Raw genomic sequence first — 22,864 nt, 5'->3', positions numbered from 1 at the left:
TGGACTTCTGAGACTAAAAAATTCGGATAATTGGTGTTGGTGGGCATCGAAATTTTTTTACTTAAATCCAACAATCTTCCGCAGATTTCAAGCCCAACCTGGTAAACCTCTTCTCGCATCCTATGCGATTCAATTAAATCTCCTTACTTTATTATTTTATCTAATTTTGTCCATTTAAGGATAATTTCACCGAGTGTTTGTGCAAAAACTTAAGTCGCGTATTTTTCTACTGTTTTGCAATTGAGAAAGATGTGGCCTCGGTCAGTAACCAACCTCATGGCGGTGGATGGCCACGGCATGAAATGGAAATCTTTCACATTACATATTTAATCTACTCTTCAATTTCCGACTTTTAGTTGTGAACCTCTAACAATGGCCATTTAGAAACATGAAAAACTACTTCGAACAGTTGTGTGGAAACATACGCTACGGTAATTCAGCAGTCTGTTGATTACACGACAGGTTTGATTGCGCAATGTTGAACAAATTCAGCGGTGTTAAAACAGCAACTTCATTTGGTTTGGAATGCCCACTCAATGAATGGACGCCGCTCATCATCCCATTGTCGATGGAATCCCTTGACCGCAGATTTCCATGCATTAGCATTTTGAAAAGATCTTTAAACTTGTGAAAGGACGGCCATAAACATCGCTCTTTTGATGCAACACTTGATTATCCTTGCATATCGCACGTAAACATGTCCACTATAACATCGCCAATTAGCAAAAGGATGCGTATTATATAGCCTACTCGGCTCCACAGACATTAGACTGGTTCCCAACCGGAGTGCCGCGGCACACTAGGGTGCCATTTACAATACTCTGGGGGGGGGTCTGCTACTATTCGGCGAGTCCGATTCGACTAGTCCGATTCGGCGAGTTCCCTATTCGGCGAGAGCCCTTTTCGGCGAGTGCCCTATTCGGCGAGTTTTTGAAAGGAAATTATCGGGTACCATAGCCTAACTATAATTGCCGTTTTTACATCGTTTTAACGTCGCTAAACGTTGAAATCGTGCAGAAAGGAATAAAAATAAAATGTTTGAACTATTAAATTAAAATTCGTCATGTCAGTTCAGTTGTTTTTATTTCTGACCATCATATGAAAAACAATACACGTCAACATAGCAAAGGTAGAAGCGACAAAACGCGAACGTTAAAACGTGCTTGAATTCGTCATGTCAGTTCAGTTGTTTTTATTTCTGATCATGATATCAAAAACAATACGTCAACATAGCAAAGGTGTAGAAAAAGGTAGAAGCGACAAAACGCGAACGTTAAAACGTGCTTGTGACCGAAGTAAGTTATTGAGTAGAAAGAAATTTGGCACGGTCGCAACACTTTCAGAAAAATTTAAGAAATGAAGGGAAAATAAAACAAAGAAAATGTTACAAAAAAAAAAAAAAAGATCATGTTTATGTCTATAAGTTAGTACTTTTGAATAGTTAAAATGATTAGTTTGGACAAACAAATGTGTGGCCTACAGCTTGGATTGAAAGGAAATTATCGGGTACCGTAGCCTAGTTATCCCCACCAGCAAAAATTTGTTCCAAGAACACAGTTCATTTTTACATTGTAGTAACAGAATGAAAAGGCTAAACAAATGTGTGGCCTATCGTGTTAACGTCGCTAAACGTTGAAATTGTGTAGAAAAGGGAGCTTTTGCTGACTAGGATACTTTGAAACTTAGAAACATTCACAGAAGCCCTACGATTTGTTCCAAGAACCCATTTAGCATAACATTTCATTTGTACATTGATTCAACGTCTGAATACATTATCTTAAAAATGCAACGTATCGTAGGGCTTCTGTGAATGTTTCTCAGTTTCAACGTATCCTAGTCAGCAAAAGCACCCTTTTCTACACGATTTCAACGTTTAGCGACGTTAAAACGATAGGCCACACATTTGCTTAGCCTTTTCATTCTGTTACTACAATGTAAAAATGAACTGTTAGGCTGACTGGGTTCTTGGAACAAATTTTTGCTGGTCGGGATAACTAGGCTACGGTAGCCTACCCGATAATTTCCTTTCAATCTAAGCTGTAGGAGTGTAGGTCACACATTTGTTGATCCAAACTAATCATTTTAACCATAAGCGCCTAAGCCGTGGGGGCCAGGCCCCCACGCATATTTCCGCGTGGGAGCAACTTTTTATGCGGCATTGATACATAAAACAATAGAGGAACTAGCGATCGGCAGCAGGCAGGGGCGCTGGAAGCGGGGGGGCAGGGGGGGCGGATGCCCCCCTGCCCTCAATTTTTTTGCAAATGGAGAGGCAGGGGGGGCAATGGTGCCCTTTTAAAGTCATGTAAGCTACTGCACATTTTGCAATATAACAATTTCTGCTATTCGCTTTTATAATCTAATTATAATCTTTCATTTTTGCCTCAAAATAATATTTACGGCACAAAATTTTGCAACACAGTAGGCCTACAGGCCTTAAAACTCGTTTTTTTTTCGGCAGCCATCGTGGCTTACCGGGAGCTCCTCGGCGCCAAATCTGCGTGCTTAATGGCCAAAATAAAAATAACGATAGCACAAGTAAATAGAATTAAACTTGCAACAACGCTAAAATGATCACTAGCGTTGTTGAATTCTGGGCCTGGGCGACGTCATACAATAGAATCGTTGCACCACGCAATAACTGCTTTATCGGGATTGTAATCCAGTACTGCGGGACCATCTAACGACACTCGCACGAGTGTCTCCAATGTGGCTGATTTTAAAGAAGTTTGCCACTCCCCTAGAATTCTGTTTAGCAACGAAAAACAACGTTCGACATGTGTTGACGATGACGGCAAGGTAATAAAATAAGTAAAGGCGCTCGCTTTCCAATCATGCAATCCTGGTTCGACTCCCGGCTTAAGCTGGTTGTTGAAAAACACCGCTCACCTCTACCCAGGGTGCAATAAATTGGGTGGGCGTAGTTGCTGAAGTAAAGGCGGCCGAGAGAAAGGAACTGGCCACCCTACTCTCGTTAGTGCCGAAGGCTTGGTCTAATGAGAACCTTATCTTCTCGTTCCCCGATGCTTGGATCAAGTATGGGACTCACCTTTACCTTTTACTAAAGGACATTACTAAAAGAAGCATAATTTTTGCAAAATATGATCAAAAAATGTTTTCCCCTCGGATGTCAACTAACCTAGTTCTCCTTTTTAACAACGATTCAATGTCCGACAACATCGAATCGACATAAAAACGACAAGATTGCCACTTGCCAGCCGATGTAAATTAGCACTTCGGCTTAACACTCTGTTAAAATAAAACAAGACTTACAGCGCACTTACTTATCATTATAACATAGCATGATGCCCTTGTTTGTATACCGGACACTTGTAGACTATTATTACTCAATACATAGTGAGCTGATAGATTGGCATTGTCGCTATATCTTATCTTAAAACTTGAAAAAAAGATTGGCCTTTTAGTAAACAAAAGTGCCCTTTTTTCGTAATCTTGCCCCCCCCAGTCAAAAATCGTTCCGGCGCCCCTGGCAGCAGGAAAACATTTTTAAATGCAAACCGCAACAGCTTCGCAGTAAATAATCACTAGAACGAGTAGCGATGCTACAATCCCACCCCAGACAAAAAAATCTGTCAGTTTTACGTTGATTTAACGTCTGCAGACGTTGAATCAATGTAAAAATGACTGATTTTGCTGCCTGTGACATAGCAAAAATCTACCATTTTGCGTCGATTCAATGTCATCAGATGTTGAATGCACCCAAAAACAACATAATTTGCTACGTTGACGCAGCGTGCGTTTAACTTAATGCGCTTAAAAACTACCTCGCTGTCGCTTTCGAAAGTCGAAACCTCTGCAGAGAATTGTCGCGGCAGTGAATCGGTTGCTGTGAAAATGAACTTGAAGTCTCGGCCCGAGGTTACCACTAACCAACGTAACAAGGGCTGGTATAAACCGCATTGCCCACAGTCGCACAAGCGGCATAATCAACACAACAACGGACTCGCGCAAACTGCATGGCGCACACACGTCCGTTGCCATGGAAACCCGATCAAAGGCGGGGAATATGCGCATCTTTTGTTTCATCTGCAACACGAAAACGGGCGTATTACAGCGAATTGAAACTTGAAAGCTGGTCAGCCATAAGTTGCGATATTGTAGTGAAAAGGGAGCAATGTCAAGTCGAAAACCTAATCAAACGTCTCTCTGTAATTATTTTTCAAGGGCTGTTTACGGATGTCAGCAACTTTTAAATTTATTAAAGGTGACGTGCTGTTGAATTGATGTAAACATGAATGATTTTGCTTTCAACAGGTATATTTTCAAGCATATGATCAAGTTAGTATTTTCATTCCATTTACAGTATACCTTTTAGTAAACCTTTTCGTCTCTTGTTTCATGTTAATAAATCTAGTTCGTTGCTAAACTTTATGTTGCGCTTAGCTTAAAGAGTCGCAGTCCATCAACCGCTAGCCAACGCAGACGCATAGCATGTGTTTTGGTCGAGCTTTGTTTATAATAATTAACGGTAGGTCGAACGTAGCGATAACTCCGAGTGTGGCAATAAAAGCAATCCTAGTGTGACGACATAATTACGTCATCCATCTGCGTGACATTTCGCTGAATTTACGTTGCTGCTGATGAAACACGCTTTCGCCCCCACGGCCAAAAAAATAGTTAGGCGCCTATGATTTTAACTATTCAAAAGCACTAACTTATAGACATAAACATGATCTTTTTTTTGTAACATTTTCTTTGTTTTATTTTTCCTTCATATCTTAAATTTTTCTGAAGGTGATGCAACCTTGCCAAATTTCTTTCAACTCAATAACTTACTTCGGTCACAAGCACGTTTTAACGTTCGCGTTTTGTCGCTTCTACCTTTTTCTACACCTTTGCTATGTTGACGTGAATTGTTTTTGATATCATGATCAGAAATAAAAACAACTGAACTGACATGACGAATTCAAGCACGTTTTAACGTTCGCGTTTTGTCGCTTCTACCTCTGCTATGTTGACGTGTATTGTTTTTGATATGATGGTCAAAAATAAAAATAACTGAACTGACATGACGAATTCAAGCACGTTTTAACGTTCGCGTTTTGTCGCTTCTACCTTTGCGCTTCACGGCAGTTGCAATTAGGCTACGGTACCCGATAATTTCCTTATAAAAATTTCAAAAACTCGCCGAATAGGGAACTCGCCGAATCGGACTCGCCGAAACGGGCCATTCCGACTCTGGGGTGCCGCAAACTATTTCTTATATTCACTTTTATACTTGATTTTTTAGTATTTCTTTTAAAATATTTCTCTTATAGGCTTGAAAGGGCTGTATGACTAGCCGAAAACGTTCGCTTATTGTTTTTATAATGTTAAATGTAGTGTTGTTGCTGAGTTATGTCCGTTTATGGTTTAAAGAAGTTTCAAGTTACTCCACCCAAATTGTATCATTTTTATCTGTCTTCAAATGGTTAACTAGGATCATTGTTGCTGATAAAAATTTTCATGCACGATTGTTTTTGTTACATCATCATAGTTATTTTTTGTCATACCATATGCGTAGCTATACGACGTTTCGTGGTCACAAATTCTTAGTGTGGCACCCTTATATTGTTGTGGCTTGTGATGTCAATGTCTGTACAAGTTGTGCTGATTGTCGACTGTACTTCGGTAAGTGAATGCTCTGCATAAAAAGGTTTTTGCCCATTTTGTTTGCTAAGAGAGGAGCAATATATTAGGGTTTACATTGACTTTGAAAGGAAAACCTTATTCTATTTTTTATCAAAATGTTGTTTCGAAGTGGTATTCAAGTTAAGTGAAATTGCAGTGTTACTATTATTGCATTGATTTCTGAAAGTGTTATTATTAATTGCCTTCACCAGGGCCACAACAAGTGAACTTGCCTACTTTTCTTCACACTGCATTTAAGCTGAAAGTCAAGCAGAGAAGCTACAGATACCATTTTTTAAAGTGGTATCTGTATTCGAGTTGAAAGATCGTTTGTCTGCCATGGGGTGCCAGGAAAATATTTTTATCTTTTGAAGGGTGCCGTAAGCCTAAAAAGGTTGGGAACCACTGCTTTAGACATCTATCACTTTTCATTCTCTTGCGCCCCTTAGACAATTGTTTTGATATCGATCGTATCTGGCCACGCTAATATCCTCACTAACATTCGTATACTGACGATACCACATACCAGTATGCCGACAAACGTTCGAAACCAACGAAAATTGGACTGCAGTGTTCTGGCTTGTTGCCCATGCCCCGTGTGATACTGAAACATGTATGATGTTTAATAAACTGCAGTAGATGCAAAAAGTCGTGACTTTGCTAGTTGTGTTTTCAGTGATGTAGTGTCACGTGTTTTTTGCAATTGAATCAACCCTATGATTCAGCGAGGATTGCTTGCAAGGTAAACATACTGTAATTAATGCTCAAGTTGGTATTTATTTTGTGTTAGCAAGAAGGAGGTTCTTTCACTAAATAACAATGTTGCTTCATTTTTCAGTTTGCCTTGCCAAAGCCATCTACGAATACGAGGCCTGTACAGATGATGAACTGTCCTTCCCTGAAGGGGCGATTATTAACATTTTATCACAAGACGACAACGGTGTCGATGATGGTTGGTGGAAAGGTGAATTGAATGGAAAGATCGGTGTTTTTCCAGGCTTGGTAGTTGAAGAGCTGGGGTGTAAAGGAAGCCACATGGATTCGCCAGAGGTATATAAAACAAGTGAAAATATCAAAAGCTTGCTGTTATTGAAACATTTTGATCATTGAGAAACCAACTGACTTCTCTGGTTCCACTATAATTTTTTCAATGTTTAGCAAGCAAAGACAACTTCGAGCGTATTTGTTCATGGAACATTTCTTAACAGGGTGCCTTTCCCAATGATGATCCTCCGGATTTTAGACCTCCTCCACCGTGTGAGCACCCCCCTTCACCTCCCGCTAACCCAAGCCCCTCATCAATGCCACGTAACTCTTCTTTTGACGGCCGGATGTATTCACCAGCACATACTTCAGTTTATAGCAGCAGTGTTCATTCGGAACTGTCGGTGCCGGAAGTGAGACATGAAAGATCAAATTCGGCACCATCGTCACCCGTGTACCCTGTCAAGACTAGACCTGTAAGTATCGCCTAGAAAATAAAATTTACTGCGTACTGTCAAGTAACGTAGTTTACGCATTTATGTTAAACTTCATATATTTAGTTATGTGTCAATGGGTTGTTTACCACCCATTTACCCCCAGTATAGGCTGCCTCAATCTGTTTATTGCATTTTACGAACACGAAGATGAAAAGTAGTTGATTGTTCAAAGTGTCTACGGTTTATGTGAAGAAAAGGTTTGAATAGCCCCTAAATCAAACAACATATGTTGCAAAAGTTGTTTATTGCTCAGGTCAAACCACTTTCTCGCAATTTTCAAATTTTACAAACTGGGCTAATCTGATCTAATACTCCTGAAAGGTGGGAATATCAGAACCAGCCTGTTGTGTCATATAGGTCGGCGACAAGCCTAGATATATTTGACTTCATAAATGGTGAGGTAAAAAAAGCAAAAATCTTAACCACTGCGCAGTAAAACTAAAGTCCGACACATAACGGAATGGTAGTAATTGTGTGAGAATGATAGACTCCATTGTTGTTCAGCACCGCGCGGCACCCGCTCCACCCAAGAGGCCGTCATCGTATTACCGATCAAACGATTTCACGTGACAACTCGTCACAGGACAATGACAACATACGAAAATCGAAGGAATATTTTATCAAATGTGGTTCACTTCGCCTGAGCCGAGGAGGTGAACGAAGGACAGTGCTGTTCATTTTGTAAAGATATTGGGGACCTACTGTGGATTATTTTTCTGTTTCAACTTCACGAGTGTAAAGCTTTCAACGCTTATGTGCAGTATTCGTGCCAAGGAGATACAGGTTCCCGGGCAAGTCATTCATTCTTTTGTTCCTGTAATCATGTCACTTTTGACTCGTTTATAATCGTCAACAATAAACGAATTGTCGTACATTTATTTTCCTTCTTTTTAAAAAACGAATTCGATTTGTAAAAACATTTAATTTAAAAACGTTCAAAAAGCGAATATCGCCATCGTAGAGTCGATCAACCAAAAAGTATATCGAGTTGATAACACCATGAGCTATGTACAGTCAACTGCAGCGCTTCAGTCTCGCATGATTGATCAGAGAAGATATTGAAATCGGTTTCGCTCGCTTCCACCAACGTCACGGATTGACAGCTCTGTAGACACACGACATGTCCCGATCGCCGAAACCAATCGCCTTCGTTCTTTTAAATAACTAAACATAAAAGTAGAATGCTTGTTACTATAGAATTGTTTAATTTTTCTTGGATTTTAGTGGGAAATTTTGTTGGCATTTGGAGAGAAAATGCATCATTATAAGTATAACCGAATCAAACGTGCTCGCAAGTTCAATTCACACAAGCTAAATTTTTGAAATTGTTTCGAATAGGTGATTACTAAATACTGTACAGCAAGCCTTTCTCTACTCAAATCGGTACAAGAGCTGTTTCTATTCTTATTCTAAACAAGTTGACTATCAGAAAACAAATATTATTCAGATAGGACAAAAATAAAACCAATCATCCCAAAGTGACTACTGAAGGAGCGTAATACTATTTCATTGTTGTATTTAAAAATGTTAAATCGTACTTATTTAAAATTGAATTGATGAGCCAAAAACTTATTTCAAAATGTAATTGTAAAACACATTGGATCATATCACGGGTCGCATGAACAGATTTTGTGGGCCGTATGCTGTACAGACCCTAGAATGCTGTGAAACTACGGAGACCCACACACCAACCGGCAACCACCCTCAATTCAGTAAAATTTCTAACAGATGTTTTACGAAGGATTCGTTTTCGCTTCAAAATTCAAAGAAAAACTATCACCACAGCTTGTAGATTAGAAGAAGGTGGACATAGGCCTCAGTGGAAACAATTGGGAAAGTGTGTCCACCATAACGTTACATCTTTTTGAACAAAATCACTATGTCTGGTTCATAGCAACCTATATACAGACCTTGATCACCATATCTTATGCAAAAAGATAGTTATTGGTAAAGGAGATTGAGAATAGACTGGCTTTAATTTTGGAACTTTTTTAAAGTGTGTTCAGTAGGCGTAGTCCAACACGACGTTACACACTTTGGTGTCACTGGCTGAAGTTTGATTTTTGAAGATTTGTTTTTCAAAATTTCAAAAACCATTATCTTTCGACGACTGGCTTTATACAAAGATAGTGGATCATATCAATGTCGTTGTTAAAGCATTTTCGTGAAATTTATTACAGAAAACGGCTTGCTGTATAAATTTCTTTCATATTGCAGTCCTCAAGCCTATTTCCTACTTCGTAGTACTCAGACTATAGCAGCGTACCTATGACTATGCCTTTTGTTGCTTAAGTCATTCATTACTTTCAGTTAGCAACAGCACTTTTTCATTCCAGTGCCTAAAAACAGACCTGATATCAATATTCAATACATTATTAGATTCGTCTTTGCTTTATCGATTTCATTTACCAACAAATTGTCTTAGCCTTGATGTGATTTAACACAGAAGAAGCGTTAACATCACAACAAAAATACTGTGTTTTGAAAAGAAAATTTCCTTTTGTTAGTATTTCCCGAAGTCTTTTTGAATGAGTTTTTTTTTCATTTTGGCTTTGCCATATCACACAGGGCATCCAAATCAGCATGACATTGTTCTTTTTCCCTTTGGTGGGTAGTGTAGCTTATGGCCTGTGCTTCAACTTCTTAGTTTGACTGATAGTCACATGACCTCAAAATAGACACGGCTCCTTCACAGACCGTTTTGCTCTGAATTCTATCTCACTGCATGTAACGGACACACAACGTCTAACTGGAAAGAGAATAGCTCTTTTGTTGGTCATGTCTTTACACACCTCCCAAAAGTGAAGAATTCGTGACGACACAACAAGGCTACGGCAACTATGCACTCAGCTACAATCACTTCACAAAATACTTAACACTTAAAAAAACCCAGAAGGATTACTTGACTGCAGCTTGTCAGTCAAGCACAAAACTTGAAGTTTAACATAATGGTCGGTGTGCAGCACACAGGGGCGCCGGAAGCGGGAGGGGGGGCAGATGCCCCCTGCTCTCAATTTTTCTGTAGATGGGGGCAGGAGGGGCAATGGTGCCCTTTTGAGGTCATGTAAGCCACTGCATATTTTGCAATATAACAATTTCTGCTATTCGATTTTAGCCTAAATTTAATCTTTCATTTTGCCTCAAAATAACATTCACGACACAAAATTCTATATCACAGTACGTTACATCATTTTAACATAACATGTTGCCTTTCCGTGCCATTGTTCTTTGTGTACCGGACGACAGACACCTATATCATTACTCGATAATGAGCTGATAGATGAACATTATCGTTATATCTTATCTTAAGACTTTAAAAAAAATTGGCCTTTCCGCCACAAAAGTGCCCCTTTTTCATAATCCTGCCCCCCAGTCAAAAATCGTTCCGGCGCCCCTGGCAGCACACAGTTCACAATAACCTGTATCGTTGCAAAATTCAGTCAAATGTATCAACTACTTATCAGAGGTTCCCAGAACGTTAAAAAGCTATTTTTTCGCATGAATCAAACTAACAAACCTGCATCTTTTATATCACGCACACTTAGTCACTCACTTTTAAACCGTCAAAATAGGTATAACGCTGTATTTTTTACAGCTAATTCATGACAAACAATGTAAAAAAACGCGAAAAATTGAAATATTACACCAATATTTCACTTCTCAAATCAACGTTACATGGTCAATATTAAACCAAGCGTGCTCAGGTTTAGTTAGTGCTGCTTCTAGATGCATAATAAGATGAAAGAAATCTCTGTTACACAAAGAACCACGTCATGTTGCAAATTTAGATCACGGCTAAAATCAAGCAAATTTTTCTATCAGTAGGCGACAAATGCTGCAATGCATTTGTGGCTGCCTGGAGATGCGTAAATGTGCTGGTTTGTCACATTTCGTCGATTGATGCTAACAATTTAACTGGAATTTTCTAGAAATCAAATTTTCTCATCTTTCAATGCCTGGCAACGTTGTTACAACTTACGTCGTTCGGGATGTTGTAAAAGATGAGAAACTGCAATTTTAAGAAAATTTGTTGGAATAAAATCTTTGAAAAGTTCATTTTCTCAGTTTTCACTGCCCAACAATTGTCGCATGTCTGCAAAATGTGACAACTCAGGCCATTATTTCTAAGCAAATATGGCGCATGGAACAGTGTACTCACTTCATTAGCTGCCCCAGCAACATGGAGAGGCTGTTCGAGTTTCTCGCCCATCTGCAAGGCAAGCCGCATATCTTTCTGTTGATGCTTTAATGGAAAATTAGCTGGGAAGTGGCCCTGAAAAATTTATTTAGTTTGAACGTATGTAACAATCTTCTGTAAAAAACAACTTTATGAAACGATTCTTTTTACAAGTAAATGTTATGCAGAATGCCGATAGCACATGAAAGGTAGATTTGGTAACATTTGGTATCAGCATCGTATGCGAATTTGTCCAAGCTATGTATTATTTTGTTGACGTGAACAGCTAGATAAAAAATGAAAGACACTAAATCGCTGGTGCAAATTGTCATGGTTGAAGCGAGACACAAGAAAGTTGTTTTAAAACAAGCAGTTGTTGTTAAATTTGTAACAGAATGCTCTTACTTCTAACACAGCTGATCCTTTGGCTTTAACTAACGGGCAGGATATGTCACTGAGGTTAAGAACGTCAAGCAGCATGTACTGGTCAAGGCCGGCTTTTTCCGCCAAAGACAATCCTTCCGCTAACGACGTCATAAAGGTGCCCATCAACATATTCACGATAAGTTTAGTGTTGCTGCCGCTGCCAAGTTCGCCTAAATAAAAAATATGCTCTGTAAATCACTACATTTTCTGTATTTAGAAGTATATGCAAAGGAGCGGTGTTCGACAAAATTTTAACATGAGACGCTAAAATGTCATGACCTGACCACCTATAAAAGAGTATCATTGCACATTAGGGTGTTTCATTTTTTCACCATTTTTGAAATTCAAAATGCCTGGGGTCGCATCTGGTGGTATTTGGGGAAAAAAGTTTACACTCCAAATTTTTTTCAATTATGACGTCATATTGAGGTGGTCCACGAGGTTTGAAATTTTTGGGCCTCAAAATCTCGAAATTTGGCCGTATCTCCGGAACCGCTCATCATAGATTGACAAAATTAGTATCAAAATGCGCAAAAGAGTCGGTTTCCTATACCTGCTGTAGAGAATATTAAGGTCTATCTGCTTCGGAAAAAAAGTTATTTCAAAAAATCTGATTTTCGGTCTATTTTCTTCTGATGAACAGAGATCAGGTGATCAAAATAAAAGTTTTTCTGTATTTTTCCATCTTGGAAGCTGTTATTGCGTAATAATAGTTGGTGTTAAGGTTTTAGTACTGGGCTTGTCTAGTCTTGCTATCTGGTTAAGCAAAGCCCCATCTTGCATTGCTCCGTGACTCTTCTTGGCGCCATCCACAAAAGAAATGACATGGGAAAGATATATTTCGTTGATGTGGAACATGCATTCAGGGGTATGAATATCATGACCAACTTCATCATTAAAATAATTGACCATTAGAGTATTGACTCCGGACTTTTTCCTGTGTTGAGAGCAGTCGTATCAGCCATGACTAAATATACTTGGGATAGGTGAACTCTGCAAGCCTCCTGGATGATGGTGCCAAAAATCAGTTCTGCAGTGACCGACACACTTAGGAAAAGATTTAACAGAAGGACACTTTCGTGCTTCATGCCATTATCATCAACAAGTTGGCCCAAGAAAACGTATCGATCTATTTCATCGACAACGCGCCCATCATAACATAACTGCATGGCAGAAGCTGAGTTGAGAAGATTCTCACTTTCCATCAGAGATTTTTCTCTCGTTTTTTGTCATTGGTGGTATACTGTCGAAGGTGATGCAGCATTGCAGCTACTTGATCTTTTCCAAGAACCGAGCTCATAAGATTTGATTGCTGGCGTACCGAAGTCATCCTACGATCAGCAAGTACACAACTTTTATCTTTTATGGAAAAAAAATGTACTTTCTTGTACACTTTTCCCCAAACAGCTGGTTTCAGAGGCACGTATTCCTTATCATCTTCCCTATTCATATCACCATCAGAGTCGCTTTCGCTACTGTGTAGACATCTAACCACTTCATTTCTTTTTCTCTGTTTCAAACATAGTAGTGCCGATGCTTTGGCAGATTGTATGCCAGAAGTGCTAGGTTTCTCTGTTTGCTAAGCACTGGAAGACCAGCTTTTTTCCATATGCGAACTACATCATTCAGCAGTTCATCTTTCAAATCTTTGAAATGAAGTATTTTCTTCAAAAACTTAGAATTAGTTTTGGCTACTTTCTTCCTCAAGTAAAAATAGTGACTGACTATATCTGAATTAAGGGGAAGCACATTTCTCTCCAATTCCTTGAAGTTTTGCATCGACTTACTAATACTTGACCTTGATGCCATAATGACACTTAATCTAAAGCAGGTGAGCAGCATACCTCTTCCTCAACGGTTACATTAATATTATAATAGTAGGAAAGGTCAATGGTGAGAGCAATGTGTGGGGTGAAAACGAGAAGGGAAAAAAGGACTGAAGAATTGTTGGATATGCTAGAGATGAGAGAGACCATAGGCATAGACCAACTGGCAAGGGCAAATGGAGTAAGATGGTATGGACATGTTTCGGTTTCATGATAAGGAGGGAGGAAGGAAGTTTTCTTAGAAAGGCACTAGATCTAAAGGTGGATGGGAAGAGGAAACGCGGTCGTCCAAGAAGAACGTGAAAACTACAAGTGAAGGATGAATTTAAAAAAAGTCGGACTGAAGGAGGAAGATGCAAGGGACAGGGTGAAATGGAGAAAAGGGATTAAAACAATTGCTGCACGGAAACAATCTGCCACCCCCACTAGTAGGGAACAAACCGACGATGGATTATGATGATGAATACCTTCAAATTACTATTTCATCTCTTGCAAAACGAACAAGGACTATTATTACGCAATAGCAGCTTCCAAGATGGAAAAATACAGAAAAACTTCTTATCTTGATCACCTGATCTCTGTTCATCAGAAGAAAATATACCAAAAATCAGATTTTTTTAAATAACTTTTTTTCTGAAGCAGATAGACCTTAATATTCTCTACATCAGGTATAGAAAACCGACCCTTCTGCGCATTTTGATACTAATTTTGTCGATCTATGATGAGTGGTTCCGGAGATACGGCCAAACTTCGAGATTTTGAGGCCCAAAAATTTCAAACCTCGTGGACCACCTCAATATGACGTCATAATTGAAAAAAAATTGGGGTGTAAACTTTTTACCCCAAATACCACCAGATGGGACCCCAGGCATTTTGAATTTCAAAAATGGTGAAAAAATGAAACACCCTATTGCACATGCTATGGAATCAAACACCACAAATTTTGAGAAACAATGCTTTCTGGTAGATGGATGATCATTTAAAACTTTAGCAACATCACATCTATATTATTCGACAGCAGGGTTGCCAGAACCTAAAAAATTCTCAGCCAAAAACAGATTTCAAACAAGCCAATTTTTTTGCAAGTATCCCAAAAAAGAGCCAAAAAATAAGGTATTCTACGCACACTTAAAATGACCAAAAATCCATGGAGAAAACATGTTTTGTTCATAAGAACGAGATAAATGACTGGAAATTGTTTTTTTACTCACTATGCATTTAAACACCAAGAAAAAAACTCTGATGCCTTGCAAGGCTTAGTTAAACTCACCAAGAAAAAACGTTTTTTTCCCTAAAGCTTCGAAACAGGAATAAGCATCCATGTATAGGGACCGATCTCCGGCGGCAAGTATCACCAGCTGACCGGCTTCTGCTGACTTTTTGTTCCCAGACACAGGCGCTTCTAAGAACCTTCCCCCTCGCATGGTGATGGCCTGGGACAATGCAACAAATGAATACAAAAACGTTTGAATGTGCCGGTGTCAAAGCTTTTCATCGTTGATATCTTGAAGCTTGTTGCAAGTCACTGGTTACATTGACTACGAATAACGACAAATTCTTCAAAGCCCTACGTAACCTGCAACGTCACACTTATTACATCACACTAAATCCAGCGGTAAGGCTACGGTTTTCTTTGAAATCAGTTACTAAAATGATAAAGGATATGCGACATTCACTATTTATCGATTTAACCGATAACACGACAGATAATGTTCTTTTCAATTGTCTAATTATATCAATCACACTGCAATTGCTATGTCCAATGCCCAAGCATTCTAACAATTACCAAATTTGATTATTTTTTCAAATCTACTTATAAAAAGATCCTCACCTCTGATATTTCGGTGATTGTTTCGGTGTCGACTGTTGACATCTCCACATAACCTTTCCCCGCACAGATGCCTTGTAACACTCCGCTATTGCCAACAACCAACTGAACATTAAATAAACGTCAGATTAGTGATGAAAAACGATGAACGAAAGTGATTGGAAAGTTCACAAGGCAGAATCACAAATTTTGCGGAAGCAGGTGAAAAGAAGTCTTTCAACATTGACCGACTAACAGACCAAGTACTACATCAAGCCAGTCTGTTCTGATGCAGTCTGCTCCTGAGGCATGCATGTGTGTGTTTGGTTCCCAAAGGTATCTTTGCAAACAGTCGTGTTTCCTGACATGCTTTAGTGCTACTATAGCGTGAGGTCTATCTACTAGCAGCACAATGACACAGAACTAGAAAACAACAGAAACTATAGGCGTAGAATACATGGATATTGGGTTTTTGTTCTGAAACAAGACACAGACTACGGAATGGCCCGTTTCGGGGAATCCAATTTGGAGAAATCTTATTTCGGATACAGCCTTTTTCGGAGAAAACCGATTCGGAGAATTTGTTGGGATTATTTAGGTAGGCGGTTTTTGTGTTTCAAACCCTTTCCAAACCCATGCAAAAGGTTAGGCAATTAACTTAACCTATAACACTGGTCAACAAAAAATTTTTACAAGACAAACTAACAATCATTTCCAAGTAATATACGCACTACGCAGCCAGTGCTATGCTTGGTCAAAATTAGCATTGTTTTTAGCTATGGTGAGGCTTTGTTTTATTGTTGTTGAGACTTTCAAAGAAACTTAGGGAAATGCTACCAATTGGCAAGGAATTTGCCACATTTGAAAGACTCTGTCTACTGTTGTTAACATCGTGACTAACATTCTTCCATTTTATCATCTTTTACTGCTTTCCCAAATAAGCGGTTGTAAAATTACCAGCTAGTAAAAAACAGGAAAAATTAGATTTGTAGAAAAAATTAGTGACGCTGCTAGTCACTTGCAGTCGCTGACGGTACTTTCTTGAAATCACTTTTTCTCATACTTCACCACCTCGCTCAGGTTGCATGAGCTGTTATAACACTTAATCAAGTAGCGAAGGATGGAAAATGTGATTTTTCAAAACTTTCAGTCAGACTTTCGACAGCAGTTGGAAAAATGTTCAAGAGTCTGCAAAATATTACAAACCAGGTCTCCTAGATAGCCTTGATAACACAGAACATGGCGTCACTCAGTACTCACATCTCTGACAGCATCGGAGTCGGAAACGCATGAAAATGTGATGTCGCATTGCTGGACCACGTCAGCAGGGGAAATCCCTTCCTTTGCACCGGCATCTATCAGTGGTTCGCATCTGAACAAAAATCAAGTGAGTAGCTTACTTCAAGATCATTTCATCAACCAACTGGTACGCTGCAATCTCGGGCAAGGGGAATCCCCCAACATAAAGAGAGAAGAAGGCTTGCCACTGCTGCGGCATAAGACTTTCAGGGTTTGAGGTTGCAAGCTCTAACAAAAGTCGATCTTTTTGCAATGTCAACCTGCGTTTGAGCTTTTCCAGCTGGGTTTACAGTTCGTGCAAGTTTTATACTATCAAGCTGGGCTAACCGTTCACAGAGTACAGACATTTGATTTCGCTAGCTTGGTTGTGGCTACACGTATGCTTAAAAATGTTGAAATACAAAATTTTTTAATGAAAACGATTTCAAAAATGTGATCCACAAAAGCGTCACAGAAGCAACAAGTCAAACTTTCTCTAATTTATCAATCGCTTTGTACGTAGTTTGATAAACGACAACATGTCCAATCTATGTGGTAACATTTCATTGGCCAAACCCTGTAAAATGTAGATATCGAAAAACGTCTTTTTGACGTAAAATTGATGTACACACTTTGGCATTGATTCATTTTGTCGGATGACTGCCTTGATGACACGTCTTTACCATTTTAAGTGAAGCGCATTTTATTGAGTGGATACTGGATAGCAGTAACAAACAGATAACAATAGACTAACAGGTAACGATAACGCCTAACAGATAACGATAGCACCTAATGGGTAACGATAGCACCTAACGGGTAACGATAGCACCTAACAGACAGGCCTAATAGCAATGCAACAATTGCAACAACATGAAGCGTTTTTGCAAAAAGTTTAGTGTCTATCAATTGTGATGAAAAGTAGAGAAGTAAATTTATTTGGACAAATACGAACAATCACACGCAGATTGCAAACCGAGACATTTCTCACCAATTCAGCGTCAACTGAATATGAGCCGACGGCATGTCATGAACAATTTATCTCCGGTAGGTTAGTTTAAACGATCGTCAGACCACTCGACATGCGACAACTCAGCAAGTATATCTCAGCTAATGCAAGTAAACAAACGAGATTTACGTGCTCACGTCGGACTTGCTTGGTCATCGCTTGTCAAACTCATTCAGCTGACTTGTGATATTCCAAGTTTCGGCCTGCTCAGTTGTTGCTTGATCAGTTTCATCATTTACCAACTTTAACCACTTGCTCAAATGTTGCTAGCTCAGTTGTTACTTGCTCAGTTTCCAACTGCTGACTTGTAGAAGACTCGGTTTAAACAGTCAAACCCTGTCATGTTGTTGTTATTATCAAGCTTACTGCCATAGCTCCTACTGTATGTAGGTCGCCATGCTTACTGCCTACTACGTGTGATCATTACCTGTCCACTATGATCCACCAGCCCCCGTGGCTCAGTGGTTATCGCCTTCGGCTCTGGTGCTGATAGCCCTGGGTTCGTTTCCAGGTCGGGTCATACCAAAGACTTTAAAAAGGCTACCGATTGTGTTCTTTCTTGCATAACGCAGTGAGAATAAATCAGGTAATAATCTGGTGACATAGCCTATCACCCTCTTCCGTCTGCCTTGAGCCAGCATGGAAGCAGTACGGCTCAAAAAATCACATGGAATCCTGTTAAGTAACCCATGTTGATGCGCAATCTGCTGCAAGCGGAGATAGCGAATGATTATTATGATCCACACTCCACAGTGCTGTCGCGACCAAACATCCACCCAATAAAATACATTGCGCTTGAAATAGTCAAGACGTAACGCCAAAACAGTCAAACGACAAAATAAAGTAATGCGAAAATCGTCCGACGACAAATCGCTCACGCCAGATTAACATATGACAAAGCCATCACGCCAACAAGACCGCTTTACATGTTTGCAAGATTTTAAACGCTATCAACTTGTACCTGCTTTGGCTTCTGTTCCATACAGTAACGTCGTGGCCAGCACGGAGCAGATTGAGAGCCATAGGAACTCCCATAATGCCGAGGCCGAGGAAACCAATCCTATAAAAATAAACAATTAACCCTCTGTCTACCGAAAAAAAATATGCAAGTTTTACCGTCGAGGTCCATTGGACCCCAAGTTTTAAAATACTTGCTTTGAACAAAAAAAGTTTTGATGATGAAATTGAAGGAAAAAAAATCTGGAAACAGCGTCGACTAAACCAAATTAATTTCTATAAGCTTGGGAACGAAGCGCGTCGAGCTAAAGTGAAAGGTTAGTTAAAATGGAAGAAATAACAATCGTGAAATAGCAAAAGTAGCAAAAACACAAGCCTTACTTTTTGTCAGTAGGAATAATGTCTTTTGTTATAATATTAGTAGTGCTGTCTGCATCTGCCACAGTATCTGCTGCTGAAAGTCTTGCATTGGCATTGGAAATAGAAGGTGAGTGATCTGTCGATAATGATTTCTGGAGGAAAAAAGTACAGTATATGGTGAATAACTTTAAGCTAACTAAAGTGTTAACCTAAAGGTAAAAGGATTTCTTTGCACAATATGTTAGCATTCTCATTTCCCCTCATCTGTCTTGAATAATGTTTCAGCTTTCAAAGCGTAGCTGAAGTGAATTGAGAGAGTGACAAAATTTATACGCATTACGTCCAGTTTGATATCACAATAAGCTTGCATATAGGGACCAGCGTACATTTTAATGCAGGGTTACGTTTTTGCGGAAGAAGCAACACCAGTGAGTTTCGAACCGGCGTCTTTAAAAGAAAAAAATTGGTTTTACATTGCCACAGATCAACTTGTGGTTTCAACACCTAAAGAAAACGGCAGAGTTGGTTGGACGTGATTAAACGACACCTGGTGTGTAGAAGACACCATGCTAGATGACACTTTAGCTTCTGATTCTTTTGTGTGAAACTGGATTGCTTAGATTGTGGAGCTTTTATTGGCTGAGGCTTGTAGACAGTTTTCTTGTGGTATAAAAAAAGGACAAAAAGTGCACAGTCCTTCAACTCTGCACACATGGGGGTCCACACGGAGAAATACGAAAAGGCATTCGAAACTTACTTCTTCTCTTGTTTGTAAAGTCTTTTTTATAAGTTTTCTTCTCTTCTTAAACGGAGGTGAAATTGCAGACTGAAACACAAAACACAACGTTGAAATCACACTCGTGTTTATTTTTACAGAAAAAACTTAAACATCATTCAAAAAGATCTATTTTAAATGCCTTGATATATTTGAAAGTAAAACTTTAACTTCATACATCACTAGGACTCTTTCGACCGTTCTCTGCCTTCTTTGACAAAGGAAGATCGTCACTCTCTTCAGATTCGCTTCCGGATGCAGGAGTTTCTTCCTCACTAACCTCTACTTTACCTGAAACATTGAAAGATGGACTGAGCGTTTAAATGGTTTGTATTCATGCTTTACCAGTAGCATGTAAACGGGAGAATCTAAAAGTTTTAAAGCCGAACAAGAGAAGCCGCGTGTGGCGGCTCATTCACAGGGAGAACAGTTGGAAAAAATTTCAGGCAAAAACATGTGATTATTTAACATGAAACTGCAACATCTATTTACAAACAAAACAAATGCACAACATAATAACTATATATACCAATATTGTGCCACGAAGTTAAAGATTTAATTCATATCCACCAGCGCTCGATAAAGTATTGTGTAATATTGAAGACGAACCTTCTTTTCTTCGCTGTACTGCGTCTTCAATATTCTTGACAGCATCTACAAATCCCGAGCGTTTGCTACCTTGTGAATATTTTTCTTTGTTCTCATCATATTTGTGAATAAGATCAGCTTTGGTCCATGCACTAAAAATAAAACAACCCTTGTTCCAAACACAACATAGCAAGGAGTTTCAAACAGCACTATGTCTGCCATTTTCAAGATTTATATTGTTAGATAAGATCATCAGAAGTTAATTTATACTTATATATCAGCAGGAGACTGTAAAAGAAATGTTAATTTATGTACAGTATTACAATTTTAAAATTCACATTTGAACCAAAAGTAGAACTTTGTGTATAAAAAAACAGTTTGGTATCATCTCATCATTACTTACAAATCGCCAGTTCCAAAGAATTTGATGAAATACATTTTCGTCTTTTTACTGGGGCGCTTCACATCTTTGTCGGGTTGAACCACCTAATAAAAAACAAAACTGATATAAATGTATATTGCAAACTGATTAAGGAACATCGTGTATGGGGTGGTAAAAGGATAGAATCTCGGCCCCAGAGGCTCACACAATGACGACGTGCTCAAATGATTCCATCCCTAAGCCACCATGCTCAAATAATGTGATAAAGCAGGAGTCGGCAACCTTTTTCTAACAGCAGGCCAAAACCAAACTTGGCTTTTCAACATCAAAATCTTTGTTTACTCCATGAACAAATACTGCCAGCTCAGCTGTAGGCCTATCTGTTATGTCTGTGCTCTCATCTACCACCATTGTGAAGCACTGTAGATCTACAATAACTTTTTGCTAGATTTTACGTTCTCAGATATCTCTTCTTTTCGTCGAGTTACGGTTCCTGCTGAAAGACCTATATCTGAAAATTGTTTGTTTGTTTTTCACTAGACATATGTTTTCCATAACCTCCATAGTACATCAAAACACCCATTTGTACAGGCGGCACAACTATTGATGAAAACCGCTAAAGACCAATCCATCAGTGCGACTACCTGGTTGGACCACCAATGGAGCTCGAAGTGGAAGAACCCTTCAAAACTCCAAAGTTTCATCTCCAACACCGGCTCCCATCTAACCGGAATGCCTTTGCCAAGGAAGGCCTGGGTGCAGCTCAACCGCTTGCGCACTGACGTCGGACTATTCCGCTTCAACATGCACAAATAGGGAATGGCTCCATCCGCGCTCTATGAGTGTGGCAAGGAGGAACAAATCACAGCCAAATGGTGTGCGTGGTCTGCGTGAACTAGATGACGAATCTATTCACTTCAGTGGCTGTTCGACACCTGCCCAAACATTTAGACCGAGTCACTGCCCCTCCCAATGGTGGTAAAAGACAGAGCCCTCGACCCCTGGAGTGGCGAAGAAGGTTTACACGAAAAAGAATGCACCTTTTTCGAAACTCGCCATCAGTAAAACATCCATCAGTACAATGATGTCTTGTCGTTTGCTATTAATTGTGCTAGCTTGTAGCTCTAGCAAAAGAATTTTCTGACTCATTGGTTATCCTTTCCTTTGTAACAGAGAAATTTGCTGTTTTAAGTTATTTTTGAGATTAACAGTTTCGTTCCTTGTTTGGTTCATTAACTTGGAAAAAATATTGTTTTATATCATAATGGCGCTTTATGTTGAATTCCTTGTATACAGAAACGCTGCAAATCAAAGATGTGGGCCTACCAAAATGATTAATAAAAAAGTACTTGTTCTTCCATACGATTATAATATACCACTGACCAGGCCATATAATGCTATAATTTGTAAAGGGGTTGCAGGGCAGATCTGGCCCACAGGCCATAGGTTGCCGACCCCTGTGCTAAATTAATGACTTTGCACCACTTGCAAGTGGCACATATGAGTTAAGTCATTCAATTTGAGTTATAAGACTAGTTCTGGTGTCATTATCAGTAAGTTATAATGAAAAACAAAATACCACCATCAAAGATACATCAGAACAGTATTAAAAAAAATTATAGCACATTTAAATTTTTTTAATGAGATGGACGTGTATGTAAAACAGTCATATATAAATCAAATTCCAAATGATGCATAAAAAGCTAATTCCCAAGATAGCACAAAAGAACATTACAAATGTACACTGTACTTACTTTACCAGGCCAATAGGGATAACCAGTCATCTTTGCCCTGACAAATAAAAAGAACAAAATGTTGTTACAAAATTTGTCCATTGATGAAACAGAACTATTCACAAAAATAAAATTTTACTTACGACATTTATGATTATAGTTACCGGTATAAAATTAGTTTGTTTAATATTGTTGTAGCCTACTGTTTTCAACTAAACAATTGCATGTTTTCACATTAAAATAAGTATTAGGAGGCTAGTTACCAATGCATGCCTAGTCCATGAACCAGCTGAACCTGTGTCTTAGTGCATATATCTTCAGACAATAATCACTTTGACCACTTACCAAACAAATTCTCCAATTGAAAAGTTGGACATGATTGAAGAATCGATAGTTAATAAAAAAAGAAACTAATTAAAGAAAGGATATGTTTTCCT

The 22,864-nt window shown here is 39.0% G+C and overlaps 2 protein-coding genes across 4 annotated transcripts in view; one reads left to right on the top strand and one right to left on the bottom strand.

The window, feature by feature from the left end:
• Positions 1 to 7,986, top strand: part of LOC145783037 (F-BAR and double SH3 domains protein 2-like) — a 25,183-nt gene extending 17,197 nt beyond the window's left edge. For all 3 annotated transcript variants that reach the window (XM_082594804.1, XM_082594803.1, XM_082594805.1), the window contains 3 exons: positions 6,470 to 6,681; positions 6,840 to 7,091; positions 7,617 to 7,986. In XM_082594804.1, the coding sequence (XP_082450930.1) occupies positions 6,470 to 6,681; positions 6,840 to 7,091; positions 7,617 to 7,682 (530 nt within the window). In that variant the 3' untranslated portion in view covers positions 7,683 to 7,986. The remainder of the gene's footprint in view (positions 1 to 6,469; positions 6,682 to 6,839; positions 7,092 to 7,616) is intronic.
• On the bottom strand, positions 7,973 to 22,864 carry LOC145783038 (uncharacterized). Its single transcript, XM_082594806.1, has 14 exons — positions 22,773 to 22,864; positions 22,449 to 22,485; positions 20,716 to 20,798; positions 20,334 to 20,464; positions 19,903 to 20,015; positions 19,707 to 19,775; positions 18,971 to 19,101; positions 18,594 to 18,692; positions 16,609 to 16,720; positions 15,373 to 15,474; positions 14,812 to 14,974; positions 11,695 to 11,885; positions 11,272 to 11,385; positions 7,973 to 8,276 (listed from the first exon to the last, which is right to left on the bottom strand). Exons 1-14 carry the CDS (start codon positions 22,802 to 22,804, stop codon positions 8,202 to 8,204), a joined length of 1,452 nt encoding a protein of 483 aa, XP_082450932.1. The 5' UTR covers positions 22,805 to 22,864; the 3' UTR covers positions 7,973 to 8,201.

This window comes from Aplidium turbinatum, chromosome 14, assembly GCF_918807975.1.
Source record: "Aplidium turbinatum chromosome 14, kaAplTurb1.1, whole genome shotgun sequence".
NCBI lineage: Eukaryota > Metazoa > Chordata > Ascidiacea > Aplousobranchia > Polyclinidae > Aplidium > Aplidium turbinatum.
The sequence above is the reverse complement of the archived record's forward strand: the minus strand, read 5'-3'. Positions and strand labels throughout refer to the sequence as shown.